This window comes from Lytechinus variegatus, chromosome 8 (assembly GCF_018143015.1).
Source record: "Lytechinus variegatus isolate NC3 chromosome 8, Lvar_3.0, whole genome shotgun sequence".
Lineage (NCBI taxonomy): Eukaryota > Metazoa > Echinodermata > Echinoidea > Temnopleuroida > Toxopneustidae > Lytechinus > Lytechinus variegatus.
In genome coordinates, this window is record NC_054747.1 from 34,732,733 (window position 1) to 34,753,443 (window position 20,711).

At 36.2% G+C, this 20,711-nt stretch overlaps 1 protein-coding gene across 1 annotated transcript; it reads right to left on the minus strand.

Annotated features, from left to right (window-relative positions):
- Window positions 1-8,884: 8,884 nt before the first annotated feature.
- Window positions 8,885-19,564, minus strand: LOC121420422 (tyrosine kinase receptor Cad96Ca-like). Its single transcript, XM_041615048.1, has 13 exons — window positions 19,170-19,564; window positions 18,465-18,628; window positions 17,565-17,711; window positions 16,641-16,674; window positions 16,182-16,249; window positions 15,439-15,609; window positions 15,056-15,157; window positions 13,885-14,084; window positions 12,969-13,064; window positions 12,182-12,308; window positions 11,654-11,750; window positions 10,946-11,045; window positions 8,885-10,361 (listed from the first exon to the last, which is right to left on the minus strand). The coding sequence occupies exons 2-13, from the start codon at window positions 18,532-18,534 to the stop codon at window positions 10,296-10,298; spliced, it is 1,278 nt and encodes a 425-aa protein (XP_041470982.1). The 5' UTR covers window positions 18,535-18,628; window positions 19,170-19,564; the 3' UTR covers window positions 8,885-10,295.
- Between the last annotated feature and the right edge of the window lie 1,147 nt (window positions 19,565-20,711).

Here is a 20,711-nt window from a genome sequence, read left to right on the forward strand (position 1 = left end):
CACCCACAATCAGAGTCCACTTAAACATCATCGTGACCATATTGACGAGTAATTTTGGTGTAATTTCAATCTCAGATGATCCAATATAATTCCGAATGTGCAAATGCGATGTAAAACCGGAGAATTGAAGGATTATGTGCAGAGCGCTTCATATCAAAACCTCGATAGCCTGTCCCATTTCTATATTATGTGGCGCGCAAACATGGACAATTTGTTTCGCTTTTCAGCGGGGAATCCCCATCGCGTCCATTCGCGATGTCATACGACCTCACAAATGACCTGCCTTGTGTCAAACGCACTCCGTGCAGGGGAAAATATTTATTTGATAAAGCAAGCGAGCCGTCTGCCCAGATTTTGATAAATATCAAATTAAGCTGTGTTGATGAATAGGCCTATACTGCTACAAAAATACTTGTTATTATGCAGGGCTGGACTTTGTACGAAACGATGCGCACGTGTATATTTCTATTAGTCTATTCGTTCTACATTGTCTGTTTAGGAAATTCCTTTCACAATTGCATACACACATATAGACAGAGTGACATAAATTATTAGTACCGGTAGGAGGAAGACCACATATGCAGTAGGATATTTTATCTTGAAATAGAATATGTACATTGCAAATTCAGCGAATGATTCATTATTCAATAATTCAAGTATTAATTGGTATGTGATTCCTCAGCCCAAAATACAGAACAGATCTGAATTAACTAAGGCTGGTGGTGGAACCCGGGGGGGGGGCACTTACATTTACGATCGCGAGTGGAAACCATGCGCGACCAAAAAAACACGTTAAAAGGATGTCTTTTTCAAGATAGGGCACGTTACGTACGTAACGTGATAAGGGTGTCAAAAACCCAAAAATAATGAAAAAAAAGTATTTGTTTCGCTAGGAAAGCTACGTGTTTGGGGTCAAATTTGCGGAGATGATAAAACAAAATCAAAATGTTTTATAAAGGATGTTCTTTTTGTCCCAACACTACGTGTTTAGAATCCGAATTGCGCGAGGTAATTTGGGGCCGTATACTAAACCAAATGGTGTGTGAAGGTAAAACCGACGACCTACAGACCCGTGACATAACAAGAAAATATCGCTGTACTTGTTCGGGGGTTCATTTCAGGGAATACTTGCCAAGAGTATCGTTTTGTTTCCAATACGTGTTAAGGGTAGGGTTTCACACGCCAATACTTAAGGGTGCATTTTCAGAATATGGGAAATACGTGTTTAGGGTGCATTTCGATGGTCGTGCATGGTATCCACCCGTTAATGGAAGCAGGCGCGGATCCAGGATTTCGTAGGGAGGGGGGCCCAAATTCGACCTGATTTTGGCGCCCCTGTGTACTTTTCGGAAAAATGGCGGCCCCTCCCTCCCCCAGGCAATCATAAGTGCGTTAAATGCATGTTAAATTATCTTATTTCATAGGCACATGAATCAGGGGCAGATCCAGCCTTCGCCAATAAAGGGCCCAGAATTTTTGTTTAGCCATAATTTCCCCGATCGGCCGCTCGAAGATGTTTTTTTTTTCGTTTGTTTATTTGAAGGGTTCTTTAAGTTCTTTTTTAAGTCAATATAAATGTTTTAAAAAATCAACATAAATGTATAATATCATAATCCTTATTTTATAATGCCTGCGCAAAGTTTGAAAATTTTTTTTTTAAATTTTGTATTTTTTCCTAAAAATTGTAAATTCTGAAAAAAAAGCAATAATTACTGCGAACGCAAAGCGCTAGTAGAAATTTTTGATACACGTTTTGAACCGATCGAAAGGTTAAAGGCCTACCAGTCCTGTTAAAGATTGCATACAGTTAGCTATGAAGACGTTATATATTTCAACAATCAAATAATGCGAGCGCGAAGCGCGATCTTAAAAATTTTGACATTTTCTCCATAAAGAATGGAAAATTTTAAATTATTTTGTAATCATGAACACGATAGCTATACAGTATAACTAAACAATTGATGCGAGCGCGAAGTGCAAGCGGAAAAAATTAGAATTAGACCTAAAACGGGACACTCTATTCATGTTTCCTAAATCATGAAAAAGATGAGTAACAGGGGATCTTCCTACATTAATAATGCGAGCGCAAAGCGCGAGCAGAAAATGTTTGTATACGTTTTGAACTGATCAAAAAGTTCCTTTTAAGGACTGCTTGCATTTAGCCATGAAGACATTAGATATTTCATCAATCAAATAATGTGAGCGCGAAGCGCGAGCTAAAATTTTTTGACATTTCTACATAAAGAATGGAAAACTTTGATACAATATACTTAATTACAGAAAAAAAAAAAATTCGAATCTGTACTGATTCCCAATATTTATCACACACAAATCCATTATTCTATAAACTAAAGACTCTAACAGTATTTGACATAAATACACTTCAAAGTTTACTACTTATGTTTAAGTACGTTATAACATGCTCCCACCTACTTTCATTCCACAATTTTTATTACCTGAATACATCTATTCATTCATACTCTGCCTGTAACTCTTCAAAATTCCATTTAATCAACCCCAAACTGCTTATTGCGCAGAGATCCATATGACACCATGATCCAGATTTGTGGAACTCTCTACCAGCAGAGTCTGTAAAACAAACTTCGTCTCTTCATTCATTTAAGACAAACGTTAAATCTATGTTATTTTTAGAATATTTGAAGTAAAATTTTTGTGTCGTATCCTTTTTATCGTGAATTTATTCCTCCTTCGATTTAGTTATTACCAATATCTTCATCATGACTACCATCATCTCCATGGCCTTCATCATCATCATCATATCACCGTCACCCTCAGCTTTATCATCTTCATTTTTATGCTATAATATTGCATGAATTCATGTTTCGTATTTAAAAATAAATGCCAATTCTGCTTTATAAATGTATTAATTCAATTAGTATAAGTTTGGGATTGTCGTTTTTTCAAGCAATTTGCTTATGATGACAATCCTTCTGCAAATTGTGAATATCATATAGTTTATCATTTTTGTCTAGAATTATTTTTTCAGTACTCTATTTATGATTGATGCCAAAAATGCTAACATATTATGTTTATTATGTTGTGAAAAATGTATTATACGAATGTTATGGATGCAGAAGAAAATAATAAATCAAGTCAAATTCTAGATTTAGACCTAGAACGGGACACTCTATTCATGTTTCCTAAATCATGAAAAAAAATGAGTAAGAGGGGATCTTCCTACATTAATAATGCGAGCGCAAAGCACGAGCAGAAAATGTTTGTATACGTTTGGAACTGATCGAAAAGTGCCTTTTAAGGACTGCTTGCATTTAGCCATGAAGACATTACATATTTCATCAATCAAATAATGCGAGCGCGAAGAGCGAGCTGAAAATTTTGACATTTCTACATAAAGAATGAATAACTTTAATCAGTTTTTGTAATCATGAACAAGATAGCTATATAACTAAACAATTGATGCGAGCGGAACTATTCTAGATTTAGACCTAGAACGGGACACTATTCATGTTTCCTAAATCATGAAAAAGATGAGTAAGAGGGATCTTCCTACATTAATAATGCGAGCGCAAAGCACGAGCAGAAAATGTTTGTATACGTTTAGAACTGATCGAAAAGTGCCTTTTAGGGACTGCTTGCATTTAGCCATGAAGACATTAGATATTTCATCGATAAAAAAATGCGAGCGCGAAGCGCGAGCTGAAAATTTTTGACATTTCTACATAAAGAATGGAAAACTTTAATCAGTTTTTTTAATCATGAACAAGATAGCTATATAAATAAACAATTGATGCGAGCGGAAAATTTTAGTTTTAGACCTAGAACGGGACACTATTCATTTCAAGACATTAGATATTTCATCAATCAAATAATGCGAGCGCGAAGCGCGAGCTGAAAATTTTTGACATTTCTACATAAAGAATGGAAAACTTTAATCAGTTTTTGTAATCATGAACAAGATAGCTATATAACCAAACAATTGATGCGAGCGCGAAGTGCGTGCGGAAAATTTTAGTTTTAGACCTAAAACGGGACACTATTCATTTCAAGACATTAGATATTTCATTCATCAATCAAATAATGCGAGCGCGAAGCGCGAACTGAAAATTTTGGCATTTCTACATGTAAATAAAGAATGGATAACTTTAATCAGTTTTGTAATCATGATCAAGATAGCTTTATAACTTAACAATTGATGCGAGCAGAAAAATTCTAGATTGAGACCTAGAACGGGACACTATTCATGTTTCCTAAATCATGAAAAAGATGAGCAAGAGGGGATCTTCCTACATTAATAATGCAAGCGCAAAGCGCGATTAGAAAATGTTTGTATACGTTTTGAACTGATCGAAAAGTGCCTTTAAAGTGCTGCTTGCATTTAGCCATGAAGACTTTACATATTTCACAATCAATTTATGCGAGCGCGAAACGCGAGCGTAAACAAAACCGAGATTTCAACCTTGTACGGGATACTCTATTCATGTTTTGTAAATCATGAAAGGGATGAGAAAGGGGATCTTCTTACATTAATAATACGAGCACAAAGGGCGAGCAGATTTTTTTTTATATTGTGATCTGAAACTGGATAACTGAATGAAAATGCCCGGGCGTGTTTCAGATTAAGACCTAGAATCTAGGCATTCTAAACAATCTTTTATCATGAAAATAAAAGCGAGCGCGAAACGCGAGCTTAAAATATTTGATATTCCGATCTGATATTTCAAACACTTTGTAGGAAACTTGTAAGGTGGATATAAATCGCATTTGATAAAGAGCTGATATGTTTCATTATTACTTTAATTTTGAGACATAGGACCTTGACATCCTTAGGACATGTTATCATATGAATATGATGACTATATATCTTCCTATTCATCTTGCTAAGCGCGAGATCAAACAAAAGTGACAATTTAATTATTAAATTGATATCTTAGTATAATGCATAATGAGGGCGCGGAATCTGATGATATTATGGCCTGAACACTGCACCCCTAAATTTCAAATTGAACCCCTAGGGATGCAATTTTGAACCCACATGGTGCAAAAATGAACCCCAACCGCAGGATTCAATTTTTGAACCCCAAATCAGGGGTCAATTTTGAACCCATAGGGTGCTGATTTTGCATCAACCTTTCGGGGTTAAATTTTCTGAACCTTTTTTTCTTAGTGTGTGCAAGTAAACTTCAAAATTTCTGTAAATAATATCTATCAATATATCCATCAGTGTTGTAGTCAAGGCTGAAACCTCCAAGGCCAAGGCTTTAATACCCAAGACCAAGGCTTCAATCCCCAAGGCCAAGGCCAAGGCATGGAAACCCAAGGCCTAAAAACCTCAAGGCCAAGGCATTTCAAACTTTCAATATATGGGACAATGAGCCAACAACAAGGCGGCAGTTCGAATATCAGTTTCGCGCCCCTACATGTAGGTCGATCATCAATTTGGCCCCCCCCCGTTCGAACATCGATCGGCCCCAGTTCGAACATCATTTTGGCATCCCTTCGAACTCGATTTGCCTTCCCTAGTTCCAATATAATTTCGCCCCCCCCCTAGCTCGAGTATCAATTTGGCGCCCCCTAGTTTGAACATCAATTCGGCGCCCCCTAGTTTGAGTATCAATTTGGCGCCCCCTACCGCGAATATCGATTCGGCCCCCCTCCCAAGTTCGAGTATCAATTTGGTGCCCCCACTTCGAACATTATTTCGGCGCCCTCCTAGTTCGAATATCAGTTCGGCGCCCCTACATGTAGGTCAATCATCATTTTGCCCCCCCCCCCCCCCCTGTTCGAACATCAATTCGGCCCCCAGTTCGAACATCATTTTGGCATACCTTCGAACTCAATTTGCCTTCCCTAGTTAGAATATCATTTCGCCCCCCTAGTTCGAGTATCAATTTTGCGCCCCCCCCCCTAGTTTGAACATCAATTCGGCGCCCCCTAGTTTGAGTATCAATTTGGCGCCCCCTACCTCGAACCTCGATTCGGCCTCCCTCCCTTGTTCGAGTATCATTTCGGCGCCCTCCTAGTTCGAATATCAATTCGGCGCCCCTACATGTAGGTCCAACATTAATTTGGCGCCCCTACATGTAGGTCGATCATCAATTCGCCCCCCCGTTCGAACATAAATTCGGCCCCCAGTTGGAACATCATTTTGGCATCCCTTCGAACTCAATTTGCCTTCCCTAGTTCGAATCGCCCCCCCCCCCCCTAGCTCGAGTATCAATTTTGCGCCCCCCTAGTTCGAACATAATTTTAACATCCCTTCGAACATCATTTCGGCGCCCTCCAAGATCGAATATCAATTCGGCGCCCTACATGTAGGTCCAACATCAATTTGGCGCCCCTACATGTAGGTCGATCATCAATTCGGCGCCCCTACATGTAGGTCGATCACCAATTCGGCCCCCCCCCCCGTTCGAACATAAATTCGGCCCCCAGTTCGAACATCATTTTGGCATCCCTTCGAACTCAATTTGCCTTCCCTAGTTCGAATATCATTCCCCCTAGCTCGAGTATCAATTTTGCACCCCCTAGTTTGAACATCGATTCGGCCCCCCCCCCCCAGAGCTCGAACATCGATTCGGCCCCCTCCCAGTTCGAACATCATTTCGGCGCCCTAGCTCGAGTATCAATTTGGCCCCCCTAGTTCGAATACCATTTCGCCCCCCTCGCTCGAGTATCAATTTGGCGCCCCCTAGTTCCAACATCAATTTGGCGACCCTACGTCGACCATCAATTCGCCCCCCCCCCCCCCTTCAAACATCAATTCTGCCCCCAGTTTGAACAGCATTTTGACATTCCTTCGAACATCATTTCAGCGCCCTTTTGGTTCGAACATCATTTTCTTTCCTCCTCTTCCTCTTTTTTCTTCTCGTCCTTCTCCTCTTCCTCTCCCCTTTCTTCTCTTCTTTCCCCCTTTCTCTCTCTTTTTTTCTTCTCTTTCTTCCATCTTCCTCTTTCTTCTCCTTTTCCCCTCTTCCTCTCTCTTTTCCCCCCTCTTCCTCTTTTTTTCCCCTCCCTCCCTTTTCTTCTCTTCCTTCCCCCTCTTCCTTTTTTTCTCTTTCTTTCCCCTCTTCTTTCCCCCTTTTTTCCTTTTCTTTCCCCTCTTCCTTTCCCCTTTTCTCCCCCTTCTCTCTCTTTTTTCCTCTTCTTTCTTCCCCCTCTTCCTCTCTTTCCTTTTTTCTCCTTTTCCCCTCTTCCTCTCTCCCCCCTCTTCCTCTTTTTTCTTCTCCCTCCCACTCCTTTTTCTTCTCTTCCTTCCCCCTTTTCCTCTTTTTTCTCTTTCTTTCCCCTCTTTTCTCCTCTTCTTTCTTTCCCCTCTCTTTTTTTCTTCTCTTCTTTCCTCTCTCTCCCTCCCCTTTCTTTCTTCTCTTCCTCCTTTTCTTTTCTCTTTTTCTTCTCTTCCTTTCCCCTCTTCCCCTCTTTCTCTTTTTTTCTCCTTTTCTTCCTCTCTTTTTCCTTCTCTTTCTTTCCCTTTTCCTCTCTCTTTTCCTTCCCTTCCTTCCCCCTCTTCCTTTTCTCCTTTTTCCCCCCTTTTCTCTCTCTTTTTTCCCTCTTCTTTTCCTCCTCTCCCCTCTCTCTTTTCCCTTTTTCTTTTCCCCCCTTTTCCTCTCTTTTCCCCCTTTTCCTCTCTTTTTTCTTCCCTTCTTCCTTTCTTCTTTTTTCTTTTCTTTCCCCTCTTCCCCTCTTTTTCTCTTCTTTCCCTCTCTCTTTTTTTAGCCGAAGGGGGGGGCCAAGGCCCCCTCGGCCCCCCCCCATGGATCCGCGCCTGAATGGAAGTGCCCCCCCCCCTCGGGGGGGAGTGGAATGATTAAGTGAGGCCGGTAGGTAAATTTAGTGTGAAAAAGTATTACAAATTGGGAGCTACACAATTTTTCATTGTGTCGTACCACTTATTGACAAATACTCATACTCGATGCAATCTGTGTAAAATCATAAGAAATAGTGGCTCAGTGGTTTAGCGTCCTCCTCTTGAACAAGAGTTAATTGGTTCAATCCTTAGCCATGGCATACCAAAGACCTTATATGATTTCTTGCCTGACGCTCGACAGCACATGGAGAAGAGTCATAACAATCATGACAATATGTTACAGTTATGCAGGGGCGCTGGTAATTCATTTCGTAGGTACGTTATTGTTGATACAGGTAAAATTATTTATTCTTAAGGCTAAAGGCATTATTATTGAGTGTGATTTGATTCAATCTTTAGAAGAAATACAAAGTTACTGTTATTATGAACATAATATTTGTCTGTCATGATAAATCAAATTGTGACTTCGCGTTATCATTGGATCTCTCATTTTTGCGAACAAAAATTGGCACGATGTTGATTTTGTGTAAGCATGCAAAGGCTATTGAATGCATAACCTATTAAATTAAACCTGTTAAGTGCCTAAATATGATTTTTAATGGGTTTTTTTTTTAATCGAAATCGATTCGTTGTAGGTAATATAGACTTTACTTATCAGGGGTCGCGGAAACAGGGAAGGGGGTAGGCTTGGTGGAATTCCGCCCCCCCCCCCCTCCCACATTGGTTTCCCAAACCGTATATAAAACAAAAAAAATAACATCTGAGTGTGATTTTTTCAATGGTCAGCCCCCTCCCCCACTTTCAAAACCGTTCCGCGGTTCCTGTTCTATAAGTCAAGTCCCGTAACTTGCTGACGGATCCCACATACACACTCTTTACTCCTCCATTTATTTCATAAGCAAGGCGGTGTGCAACAGGAAGGAATCGTCACCTGATAATTATAGACGGTATACTCTCTGACAAAGGATTAGTATTATTTTGCTATTAATCCAGTTTGGGGGATAACAGTTATCAATTTCGATAAGAAATTACAAACTACACGACAATACAGAGAGATACATCAAATAACAACCCAAGGTGTTATTCATAACTGATATAACTGATATAATTTATTATTATTATTATTTGAAATAAACAAATGGAAAACTATGACCTGGTAACGAAAGAGCCTTTGAAGAATATTGCTTGCAAATGAGATTCCAAGTACAGTATAATAATTTTGTAACAAATTTTCCAGGAAAAATAAGCACATGAAATAATAATGTCCGAAAAAGAATAATTTTACAATTCTACAATAAATTGAGGTCACTCAAATAATACACCACCTTAATCCCATTGTATTAAGTCTGATTCGCCGTCAAAATGTATGTTTGTGTTTATTTGAAAAATCGTATTAAAGCCCTAAAATTTGAGTTCAACACAATTGCATTATAGTTCAGTATGAACAGAAGTAAGAAACATAACATCATCAAAAATATATTATTATTTTCCTTTTATGAATGGATATTTTAACATTATTCATAATTTTGCCGTAATGTCTATGTGGTATTTTACTGGTAATATAATTTGGGGGAGGGGAATGATTATGTAAATACTCATGTCCTATAACGTACTCCACTAACTAAATACAAAACCAAATATTCGAATTTACGATTTAGTACTATATGATTGCTCTCTGATCCATTATACATGTTATATGTGTTTTCCTTTGCAATACATTTAAAAATTCATAAAAATATTAAAAAACTATGTGATAAGCCTTTTTTCAATGCATTACAATTGAATTTCTTTGCATATAATATACAGTTAAACAAAATAAAGACTTATATTTCAAAATCTTTTGTGAGTAATGAGTTAATTACTCCGGCATGCATTTCTGGCTCACAATGAAGTGTAGGCGTATATTAGCCCCACTCCCTTGACTTATATTACATCAATTCAAACACATGAAAATGGTTGACATTAATATACAAATGAACAATTCTGCAAGCATTAAAAAGAGCTATGAAATAAATATGAATATATTATATAGGGTATTTTACAGTATATATTTTTACTACATTGTACATGAAATAATTGTTGACAATTGTTCGCAAAACATTGATTGGAATTAGCATCTAGAATACTTCAAACCGAACTTTATGGACTGCTTGTTGTCAATTTACTCATCAAGTGGAGATCACTTTAATCCTACAGTGACCGAAATAATGTCCAAATACCATAATCTCCAATAAAACGAGGAGAAAAAATTATCAATAAGGTATTAACTTCATTGCAATAAAATTAGATTCTTTGGTATATTTTCTTTGGCATTGATGTAGAAGTAGGAATAGATATTTGGACGAAGATTTTAGTCTCAGGTTAATGTACAAGAATATACGACTCGATGTGTTAACCCACCGACTACTAAATTTCTAACCCCTAAAAGTACACCCTGCTCCAGTAGTCAAGCGGTTAACATTCTATTCATCTGTCTCTATCAGGAAAAAAAATATTGTCGGGGCCATCATCATCTCTCGATCACGTCCACGCATGCGTAGTAGCTATCCATGTTATTTCCAAGTGCAAAGTAGTCCTGAAATAGTGTTTATGATTGAAAAAAGATATGTAATATTTCATGAAGTTCTTAAAATGATTTTATTGTAGATATGTGATCCTGAAACCTGGAAAGTGATTATATTCAAGTAAATTCAAGTAAACATATATTTTCTTCCAACTGACATTCTGTATTGATACTATTTAGTGATGATACAAATTACCTGTCAACATAATGAAAATGAAGTAGTTAAAACGAAATTAGTTATGGTTGTTTTAAAAAATTCTTTAACTTGTTTAATTTAAATGGGCCACACGTTGGTATTAACAACATTGTCCATATAGTATTTATTTTATTCTTAATATTTTACTTTGCTTTGGTACGTGAGCAAACTTTAAAAATGATAATATGAAAAAAAAATGTTAATATAATTTTTCTACATTTAGAAAATGCTCTGATCTTAACAGTTAAATATACAGATGTGCTTGTTATTTTGATTAATAACATTACTGCTAACATTTTGAGGGAGGAAAGGGTAATATACAGGTGTGTTTGTTATTTTGATTACTGATATTTCTGTTAACATTTTTTTTGAGGAAGGAAAAGGGTAACACATATCTTACCGCTTCTTCCTCTACTTTATCGCCTAATTGGGTTTTGATCTGTTCAAATGTCAATCTTTCACTCTCTTTCTCCTTCCAACAACTCTTCATCAGACCAGATCTGAAAATTTAAAGTTGACAACAAAGAAATAAATTGAAACGGTAATTAAAAGGCACATTCTCGTCAATGTTATAAATAGAATTTGACACCATTAGGATATCAATAAATTTCCTGCTAAATTTCTTTTTTTTTTATTATTGAAACATATAGCAGAAAAAATATAGAAAGAGATAAATATCTACTTAATACATTTTGAAATGTGGAAGACCTCCATCTTATAATGATAATAATGATACACTGCAAAACTCCGGTGTTGATTTAACACCAGCCCGGAATTATGACCCCACGAGAAAGGTATTGACACAACACCAGTTTGGAATAAAACCGATGTTGTTTTAATACTAATAGGTGTTTTATAAACACCAATCTGGTGTTAAACCAAAACGATACTGGTTGTTTTTAACACTTCTCTGGTGTGGTCATAGAGACGTAGATTCCGGACTATAGTGTTCAATCAACACCAGAGTTTTTGCAGGGTAATAGTAATCATCATCATCATATTATTATTATCAATAATAATAATAACATGATAAACAGTATTCATAATGATAGTTATTGTAATAATAGTATTAATAATGGTAATAACAATAATGATCATAAATACTTACGTCATTTCATCACATCGCTCTGGTACACGTAACCTGTATCCACTGGCCAACATTTCTCCTAGATTTTCTTTTCCAAGCTCTGAGTATGGGCGTCTTCCTGTATGTCAGAGTCAACAGCAATTAATTACTTTCAAAATTATTACTGATGATCATGATAATATTGATATTTTTGTTGAGGTAATAACAGATTTTCATAGAAATTATAAAGGACTCCAATGATAAGTATTGTGAAAATAGCTATAATATTTATGACGGTAATGGAAACAAGGATATATGTAATAAGAATGATAATAGTAATATAATAATAATAATAATCATGATTATACTGATAATACTACTATACTACTAATATTTCTAATAATCATACTACTACTACTACTACTACTACTACTGCTACTACTACTACTCCTACTACTACTACTAATAATAGTAATCATAATCATAACAATGATGAAGATGATGATGATGATGATAATGATGATGACAATAATAAGGATAATGATAATCAAAAAAGATAATGGTAATTACCATACGTCATAATTTCCCACACCAATACTCCATACGCCCATACGTCATCGTTGGTTGAGCAAAGACCGTTTGATAATCTTTCTAAAGACATCCATCTTTCATAGATACTATCTTTAGTCACTTTGGCCTAAAAAAAATGAAATACAAGTTCAGTTCAATCAAATTCATTTTTTTTCCTTTCAACAAAACAAAGTAAAGTGGACGTATATAATTAAAATGACAATTGCAAATGAAACTTAAAATATACAAACAGTATAAAGTTATGAAGTTTATTTTTTAATGGGTGAGTTAAACAGATCAATACCGTTTAAATGTCTCTCTTAAAATACCTATTTGTAATAGATTCTATCTTTAGTCACATTGGCCCAAAAATGAAATCATGCGCGGATATTTTGTGAAATTTTGGGTCAGGGGGACTAGCCCCCAAACATCCTGAGATGCCGTCCATGAATGTAATAAAACATTTATTGGAGATTTAAAAAAGAAATAATAATAATGTGTGGGTTGGCCAATGACTTTTTTCTTTTTCTTTTAGAGATTGTCCAAATAGGAAAACTTATATAAAACAGTAAAAATTATTTTCCAACATTCCGGTTGTCTTATAGAACATAAGACAGAATAAAAACAACCATTTGCTGAGGATTAAAACTCATTTATAAAAAATATATACATATTTAACGGGGTGCTCCCCTGCACATTGTACGATACCATAGAACATTTCCTCGGTACGATTCGAACTGTGAAACGCCCCTGCGCAAGGTAAGTCAAGTCTTAAAAATATACTTACCAAGTCGGATAAAGCTGTCAATCCAAAGTCAGCTACTTTACAGCGTTTATCTTGAGATAATAAGATATTGTGAGCACAAAGATTTCCATGGATAACCTGACAAATTTTGAAGAAAAAATAAGGTAGAGAATAAGAGCATTAATCTTCATGTTGAATGCATTTCAACTTATTTTTCTGAGCCCATATTGTTATTTTATTATTATCTTTGTGCATGCTTCTAGAAACTAAAGTTCTGATTTACTTTTCTTCTCCATCGTCTCCTCTGTGATTTAGTTTTTTTTTCAATTAGAATCACATCCCTCGTCTTAACTTTTCTACCATAATTCCTTTATCTCTCTTTTGAGATGTCTAAGGGTAATGACATCAAATTGTAAAAGAAAATGTATCTTCTCTCTTTCTTTTTCAAATAAAATATTACCACAAGATCTTACTTTCCTCCAGTTCCCCTTACCCCTTTCCCTCTTCTTCTAGATTTCACACTGTTAAAGGGAATATCATCACCATCCCATGATTTTCCCATCAATCATCACCACCACTACCACAATCATCATCATCTTCATCATCTTTGACATCTCGACCCATCACCACCGCAATCACATCGTCATCATCAATATCATCATCTTCATTCTTCTGTATCTTCAACGTTATCATTATTGCAATCATCAACATCCTTCCCTCCTCCTCTTCATCATCATCATCATCATCATTTTGTTTACCTTTCCTATTTGCTAGCAAGATATTCTATATCATTGGCCACATCGAATGCAAAAACTCTCTACTAATTTCATCATCATTGCCATAATCAGCATCACCACCATCACAACCATTCTCTTCCTCCCCCCCCCCCCCCCCCTCCTCCTCCTCATCATCATTATCATTGTCATCATCACCGTCATCGTCATTTTGTTTTCTTTACCTGTTTGCTAGCAAGATATTCCATACCATTAGCCACATCGAATGCAAACATATATTGTTGTTTGAGTGTTATCTGATGATCATCTTCCAATGTTTCTTCTATGTTAGCGTAGATTGATGTTCTCGTTATTCCCCCATTGGTGCGTAGATAGGTAAAGAGGGACCCATTCGGGACGTACTCAGTTAGGATATAGGAAGGTTCTGGGTCAATACACATATTTTGACAAATTAATCATTAATAGTGTGACATTGCAATACATTTGACTGACTGAACTATAAAAACAAAAATAAGAAGCATGATTGATTGATTGATTGATTGATTGATTGAATTTATTCTTCTTCATTTCAAACAAATTTACAAAGTAAGTAGGAACAAATCAGAATATGAATAACAGAAATGAAAATGATCTATGGTACATCCCAGTTTACTATATACGAATTTCGAATTTCTTTGACAGTTTGAAAGAAATATCAAATGAAATAAATATTTAATCGGCAACGTTCAATATGTTCAATTAATACTAGAAACTTAACACTTCTGTCCAAATTTAAACCTTTTTGTTTATACCTATGCGAAACCTAATCTGTTTATTTATCAATCTCTGTTGTAAAGCAATTTATTTCGGTGTCCTGTGCCTTTATCCCAAGTCCATATCTGTAAGATGTGATGATTGTTTTTTATCTTTGTATTTACGTAAATATCTCCTCGTCTTAAAAAAATGGGGGTGATTGATCAAATCAACCTAAACTATTAAAAGTCAACAACGCCTTCATCTAGGAGGCTTGTGTCTTTCCAAACAAAGTTTAAAAATGAACACCCACGCATGCGTCATTATTTGACCAATCAATCCGCTCTTTTACACTTACAAAGAGACGGTGCCTTAAGACAAAACTATTTTTAATGAATAATTATGATATAAATTGCTTGATATATATTTGAATTGCAACTCCCTGTATGTTATGACCTGGTATTATCATCTGTTTTCTCAGAAACACTGCAGATGCATCTCAACTTAGCTAGACATTCGAGAAAAATATATAAAATTTGTTCATTGCACAAAACTTTTGTTTGAGCATTGCTCCAAAGGTAATTCCAATCATGCTCTTAAATATTTGAGCTTCACTCAACAACGAGTTTATATAAAACGGTGCTGTTAACAATTTTCACAAACCTGTTTCCAAGCAGCATCCGTAAACTTGGACAACATTTTCATGAGTTTTTAATCTCCATATTGACGTAAGATGATCAAGGACGTCATCTCTGGTCAGCGAATCTAAGACAAAGAAGAGAACATAATTCCATTATATACTTTACATGTTGTTTTAGAAAAGGAGGTGTAAATGGCATTCTAATCTATTTCGCGGAAGGTAAAGTCGTTCCATTAAATTTTACTTTTATGTATATAAAATAATGTGTTTAATCTTGAATGGATGTACATGGCAATTTAAATAAGAACGAGGAAACAGAAATCTGTCCATAATACTTTATTTAGGTCTGTTTTAGTATTTGCTTCATATAGTTTTTTGGGAAATGAAAGGGATTAATTTTTTTTACCTGGTAATTCTCTTGCAGCTACTGGAATCACGTGACCATCATTGACCGTCAGACCACGTGTCTCTCCCTTCCACACGTGACCAAACTGACCATCCCCGATCGATCGCAGACTCACGCTGATACCAATGTTTTCCCGCGGAATTTCTATCCTGCTTTTTTTCAGTGCAATGGCTGAAACGAAAAAAGGTAAGGGACGCAAAGTGTCAAAAGAAAATTAGATTATTATGTTGCGAAGTAATATTGATTGGAAGATGTTTGGTGTAATTGTGAGAGAATTTCCATATCCATTTATGCTCTATATTATACTGTTTTTTTTTACGAAGTAAGAATGCCCTTCTGTAAAATTGTATTTGATTTGTATTGTTTTATATTACTTTGTTTTATGTTTTGAATGGAAATGAAATAAAAGAATTGAAAATAAAAGAATTGAATTGGGAGTGTTATTATAAAATATACTAATTTCCTTGGAAACGTTTCATGAAAGGACATGTCGGATGTTTAATCCGACAAACTATACTTTATCTGACAGTTGCCATAGAAACGTTACTTATTATCCAATCAAAATTAACGAAAAGTTGTCAGATCTTACAAGTTGTCGGACAAAAACGTTGATGAAATGCTTCTCTGATTAGAGCAGCCTCAAAGTATTCTTGATACTGCAGACATTCTATAAATTATTCTCAACTGTTTCAACATGAACCTAAAATAAATGAAGATAAACTGAAAAAGTGAGATTCGCTTACTTCTCGTTCGAAGCATAGGTTGTTTATCTGCCCCGTTGGGTTGTGAAACTCCGTTACCATTGGTTTTACTGGAGAGAAAAAAAAGAGCCAAGTGACCATAATAAAATGATACTGAGAGGATCAGAAATCTGAGAACTTCAGTGATTTAAAAAAAGATTGATTCGGTACAAACCATGTTCCAAATTACTGGTCACTCATACGCATAATACCAGGGCTGGTTTGGTTAATAGATGCGAAGTTTCGTAGCACCGGCTCCAAATGTATTCTAAATAATGTGACTGAGTACAAACATAGCTTCGCATCTTTTTGTTGTTGTTGTTGTTGTTTATAAAACATGTATCAATTTCAGTATGTTCATCATAAATATATAGATTTAAAGAACAACATGGATTTTTTTTTAGGGGAGGGGTCTCCTCCTAATAAATAACATGAGATTTTCTGGCATGTTAAGTAACTTACCGCATAAACGATGACTTTTGCAAATCCATGTGGGCTAAAATTAGGAAAGAAATGCACAAAGCAAGATAAATACATTAGGGACATGATAAAAATATTCAATACAGAAAACGCAGTTTGAAAGTATAAACATATCTGGATACACAATAAAAGAGTTCTTCTTCTATGAATCTTCTTATTCATCTACCGCTTCTTCCTCCTCTTCTTCTTAAATTTCATTATGATTATCGTTGTAATCATCACCAATCATCAGCAACATCATCATTATGATTATCATCATCAGCAGCAGCATCATCATCATCATCACCATCTTCATCATCATCACCAACATCATAACCACCATCTTCATCATCATCACAACCATCATCATCACCATCTTCATCATCATCACAACCATCATCACCACCATCTTCGTCATCATCACCATCATCATCACCACCATCTTCGTCATCATCATTGTCGCCATCTCTTACATTAGCATCGCCCTTATTCGACCACTTTCCTTTCCCTTTTTATAATAAATTATGTCTTCTCTTCTTTAGTTATTTAATTTCATTATCACCATCATCGTTATCATCATCGTCATCATCATCATCGTCATCAACATCATCACCATAACAATCATCAGCATCATCATCATCACCGTCATCACCATCATCATCATCATCATTATCATCACCATAACCCTCATCAACATCATCATCATCACCATCATCATCATCACCTTCATCCCCGTCATCATCATCATCATCATCACCGTCATCATCATTATCATCACAATCACGATTACCATCGGCCATCCTTACGATCATCTTCATTTCGATCACCGTCGCTCTTCACCACCATGAACACAATTACCGTCTTCAGCAAAGTAACGTCACAATAAACCTATACTTCTTTCTCTTCTCAATCAAAAAAAATCCGTACCTTGAATGGCTAGATCTCTCTGTAAACGACGCCGCCTGAGAACGAACATGATATTCAATCCTACTGAGATAGCCACAACCAGAAGGAGAATAATGAGAAGAGCTAAAGCCCATCCAGGCAGCAGACGAGGGCAGCTTGAACATGGATCTAAAATATGGGACAGGGGCGGTGAATATATTAAATATATTTTAATTTAAAAAGAAAGAAGTGTGAACAATGGAGCCAAGTTGGTACTTAGCTAGCCTATAATCTGCCAAAGAGAGGAGGATGACGGTTCGAGTCACATTGTTGAAGCTATGTTCTGTTGTAAAAAGTTTGGTAACATTTTTTTTAATCAATTTGGTAAAAATTGAACATTTTTACGGTGCATAATAAATATTAAAGTGCCCCTCCAAGTTGCCCCCTGTTTGACATAACTGACCCTGAATATCTTAGGCAGCTATCTTTTCGAGGCAGGGGTGTCGCTCTAGAAAGTTTGATTACAAAAAAAAAATACGTTTTAAACCTAAATGGCAAATTTTTGACTAACTATACTTACATATTTTACGGGTCAGTCATGTCAGTAGTCTATTAAAACGGATAAGAATGAGAACTTTACCCACTATTTTTTAATTTTGTTCAGATTGATCGTTTCGCTCACTCACGCAATAACAATAATCTATACGAATATGAAGTTTCAACACGTATTGCAATATTTTCATACCAATTTTTAAGAAATTGGAAGGAGCAGAGGGGCAAGCAAGTTTTGTAGGTTAAACTTCACGCCCACAACAAGGTATGTTACATGTTTGTTAATTGTTATGATTATCGCTTCATCAACCTCAATCAGAAACATTTATATTCAGTAGAAGCCAATAAGAATATAAGAAATTTCAGATGAAAGAAATCATATATGTTCACCTTTTGTTGGAGGGGGTAATGTTCTCCAAGGAGGGGATGGGGGTACGTATGTTGGTAAATTCGGCTCCATTTTAGTCCTTTAATACGTGTAAAACACACGAATGGTCCACCAGCGTTAACTGATCGTGCACAAAACAAAGTCCACTTGGGGTTGAGAGATCTCCCTGTGCATACATAAAGGAAAGAAAGAAATATAAGAGCTTTGTAATGATCTAAACTGCTGTCATTAATAGAATTTACCGAGTCCGAAATATGGCAAAGATAAATTGCATTTATCATAATCATCTAGATTACAGGCATCTGCATAGACACCTTTTTATACATACACATAAAGTTTATTTGTATTTTGTGTGATATTTGTTTACGATTCTCATTTGAATTTATTTTTTTTCTAAACATGCTTATTGAGAGACAACTAACATTTAGTGAATATGATGAACATGTCATGAGTATATACAAGAGGCAAATGTGGAGCTAAGGAAAGATTTTAAAATACATAAGTATAGACTTACACCGTATATGGTTGAGTGCATCTTTCAGAGTGAAAGCCGGCGTTCAGCATACAATGCATTATGTTCTGAGACAAACAATTGTCAATGCAGACAATACTTTGAATAAGAGTGGAACTGTCGAACATCTCAATACACAACCATGCATACTAAGGCAAAAGACTATAACTATATTACTTCTTGATATACTTCTCACCTGTATCGGTGTATATATATGCCTACTTCTGTCTCTCGTCTATTGAGATATCAACTCAGATTATCCATATTCCTCCAATGTGTTAGAATGACTGTTCTCCCATTTCGCTTTCCGGAGGACATTTATCACAGCTGACTTGTAAACCAATCCATATATCGATTAAAAACAATAGCCCCTTCAGCACAGGTGATGCGCAATGGAGGAACCTACAGGAAATACGAATAATAGAAAGATATGACGTAGTTTATAGATTCCCAATAAATTCGTCAATTCTTCTATATCACCGCCTGACTGAACGTATCTTAATCACTGCTATGCTACATGCTATATGTCTACAATAAGTATTGACCAACTTGAGATGTAGACTTAGTGTCCGCAATATGTCTATTTATTTTCTGGAAGGATTGGTAAATACCCCAGATCTCAAGCCTCGATCTGATAACGTATTTTGTTGACAAAATGAGTAAAAAGGAATCAACGGGGGTTCGGGGATAAAAATGGGAGAGGCTTGGACCAGTTCTTGTCTTGTTATTGTTGTGAAACGGTTTCTCTTTTCTTCCCATATCTCCTTGAAGAAAGAGTTGCATAAAAAAGGCACAAGTCCCTACTTCGCTCATTAGTTTTCATTGGTTGAAAACAAATCGGGTTGCATTTGACTTTATGAATTTCGTTTTATCATGTTTATCGCAACTCATTCTGAAACTGGTCCCAATGTTCTTTCTCTCTCTTTTTTTTTTCATTTTTACATTGTTTATCAATTTAAAAACCATAATTCATGGCTTTTATAATTTTAGCTGGTACAAAAAATAACATATTTTCTGCTTTGGACTTGTATAAGGCCCTATAATTGATGGTGGTGATAATCTTTATACATATAAACATGTCTTGCTTAATAAAGCGCGTAAATATTGTAATAGCATTGCCTCATTATGTTTGTAAAGGTAGATTATTAACATAATCTTATTTTCATCCTCTCTCCCGCCTTCGCCTCCTCCTCCCCTCCGGAGGTATCTTCCCCCTCCATCTCCTGCTCCCTTCTCCTCAATTCTCCTCCTCCCCAGAGGCCTATACCTTCCCCCTCTTACGTTAACCTACCACTGTTTGTCTAGGGCTGCACCTTCTCTAGCAAAATGATGTCATGAAATTATGGTGATGATCTTGATTAATGATAAATCTGCACTGGCTTCATATCCGTGGCGTACAGATGGGGGGGGTGGCGCCCCCCCCCCCCCCCAATTTTTCACGACCAATAAAAGAAGGAAAGAGAGAAGGGTGAAATTTGATATTTTTCTGAATATTATACTACAATTGAAAACATAATTTGTTTTTGTAATAACATTTTCGACAATTTTGCTTGCTCGATTGCTTCAATCGCTAGCAAATTTTATAAAATTTTCCCGATACACCATATCGCGGCCCCTCAAAATTGCATTACACCCTCATTACTCCACTGCTTCATATTACCTTGAAGAGCCGATGAATTCTTCGATTTCTAACGAGAATGAGTTCGGAGTGTGTGCCTATACGCTCAATAGTCCATGC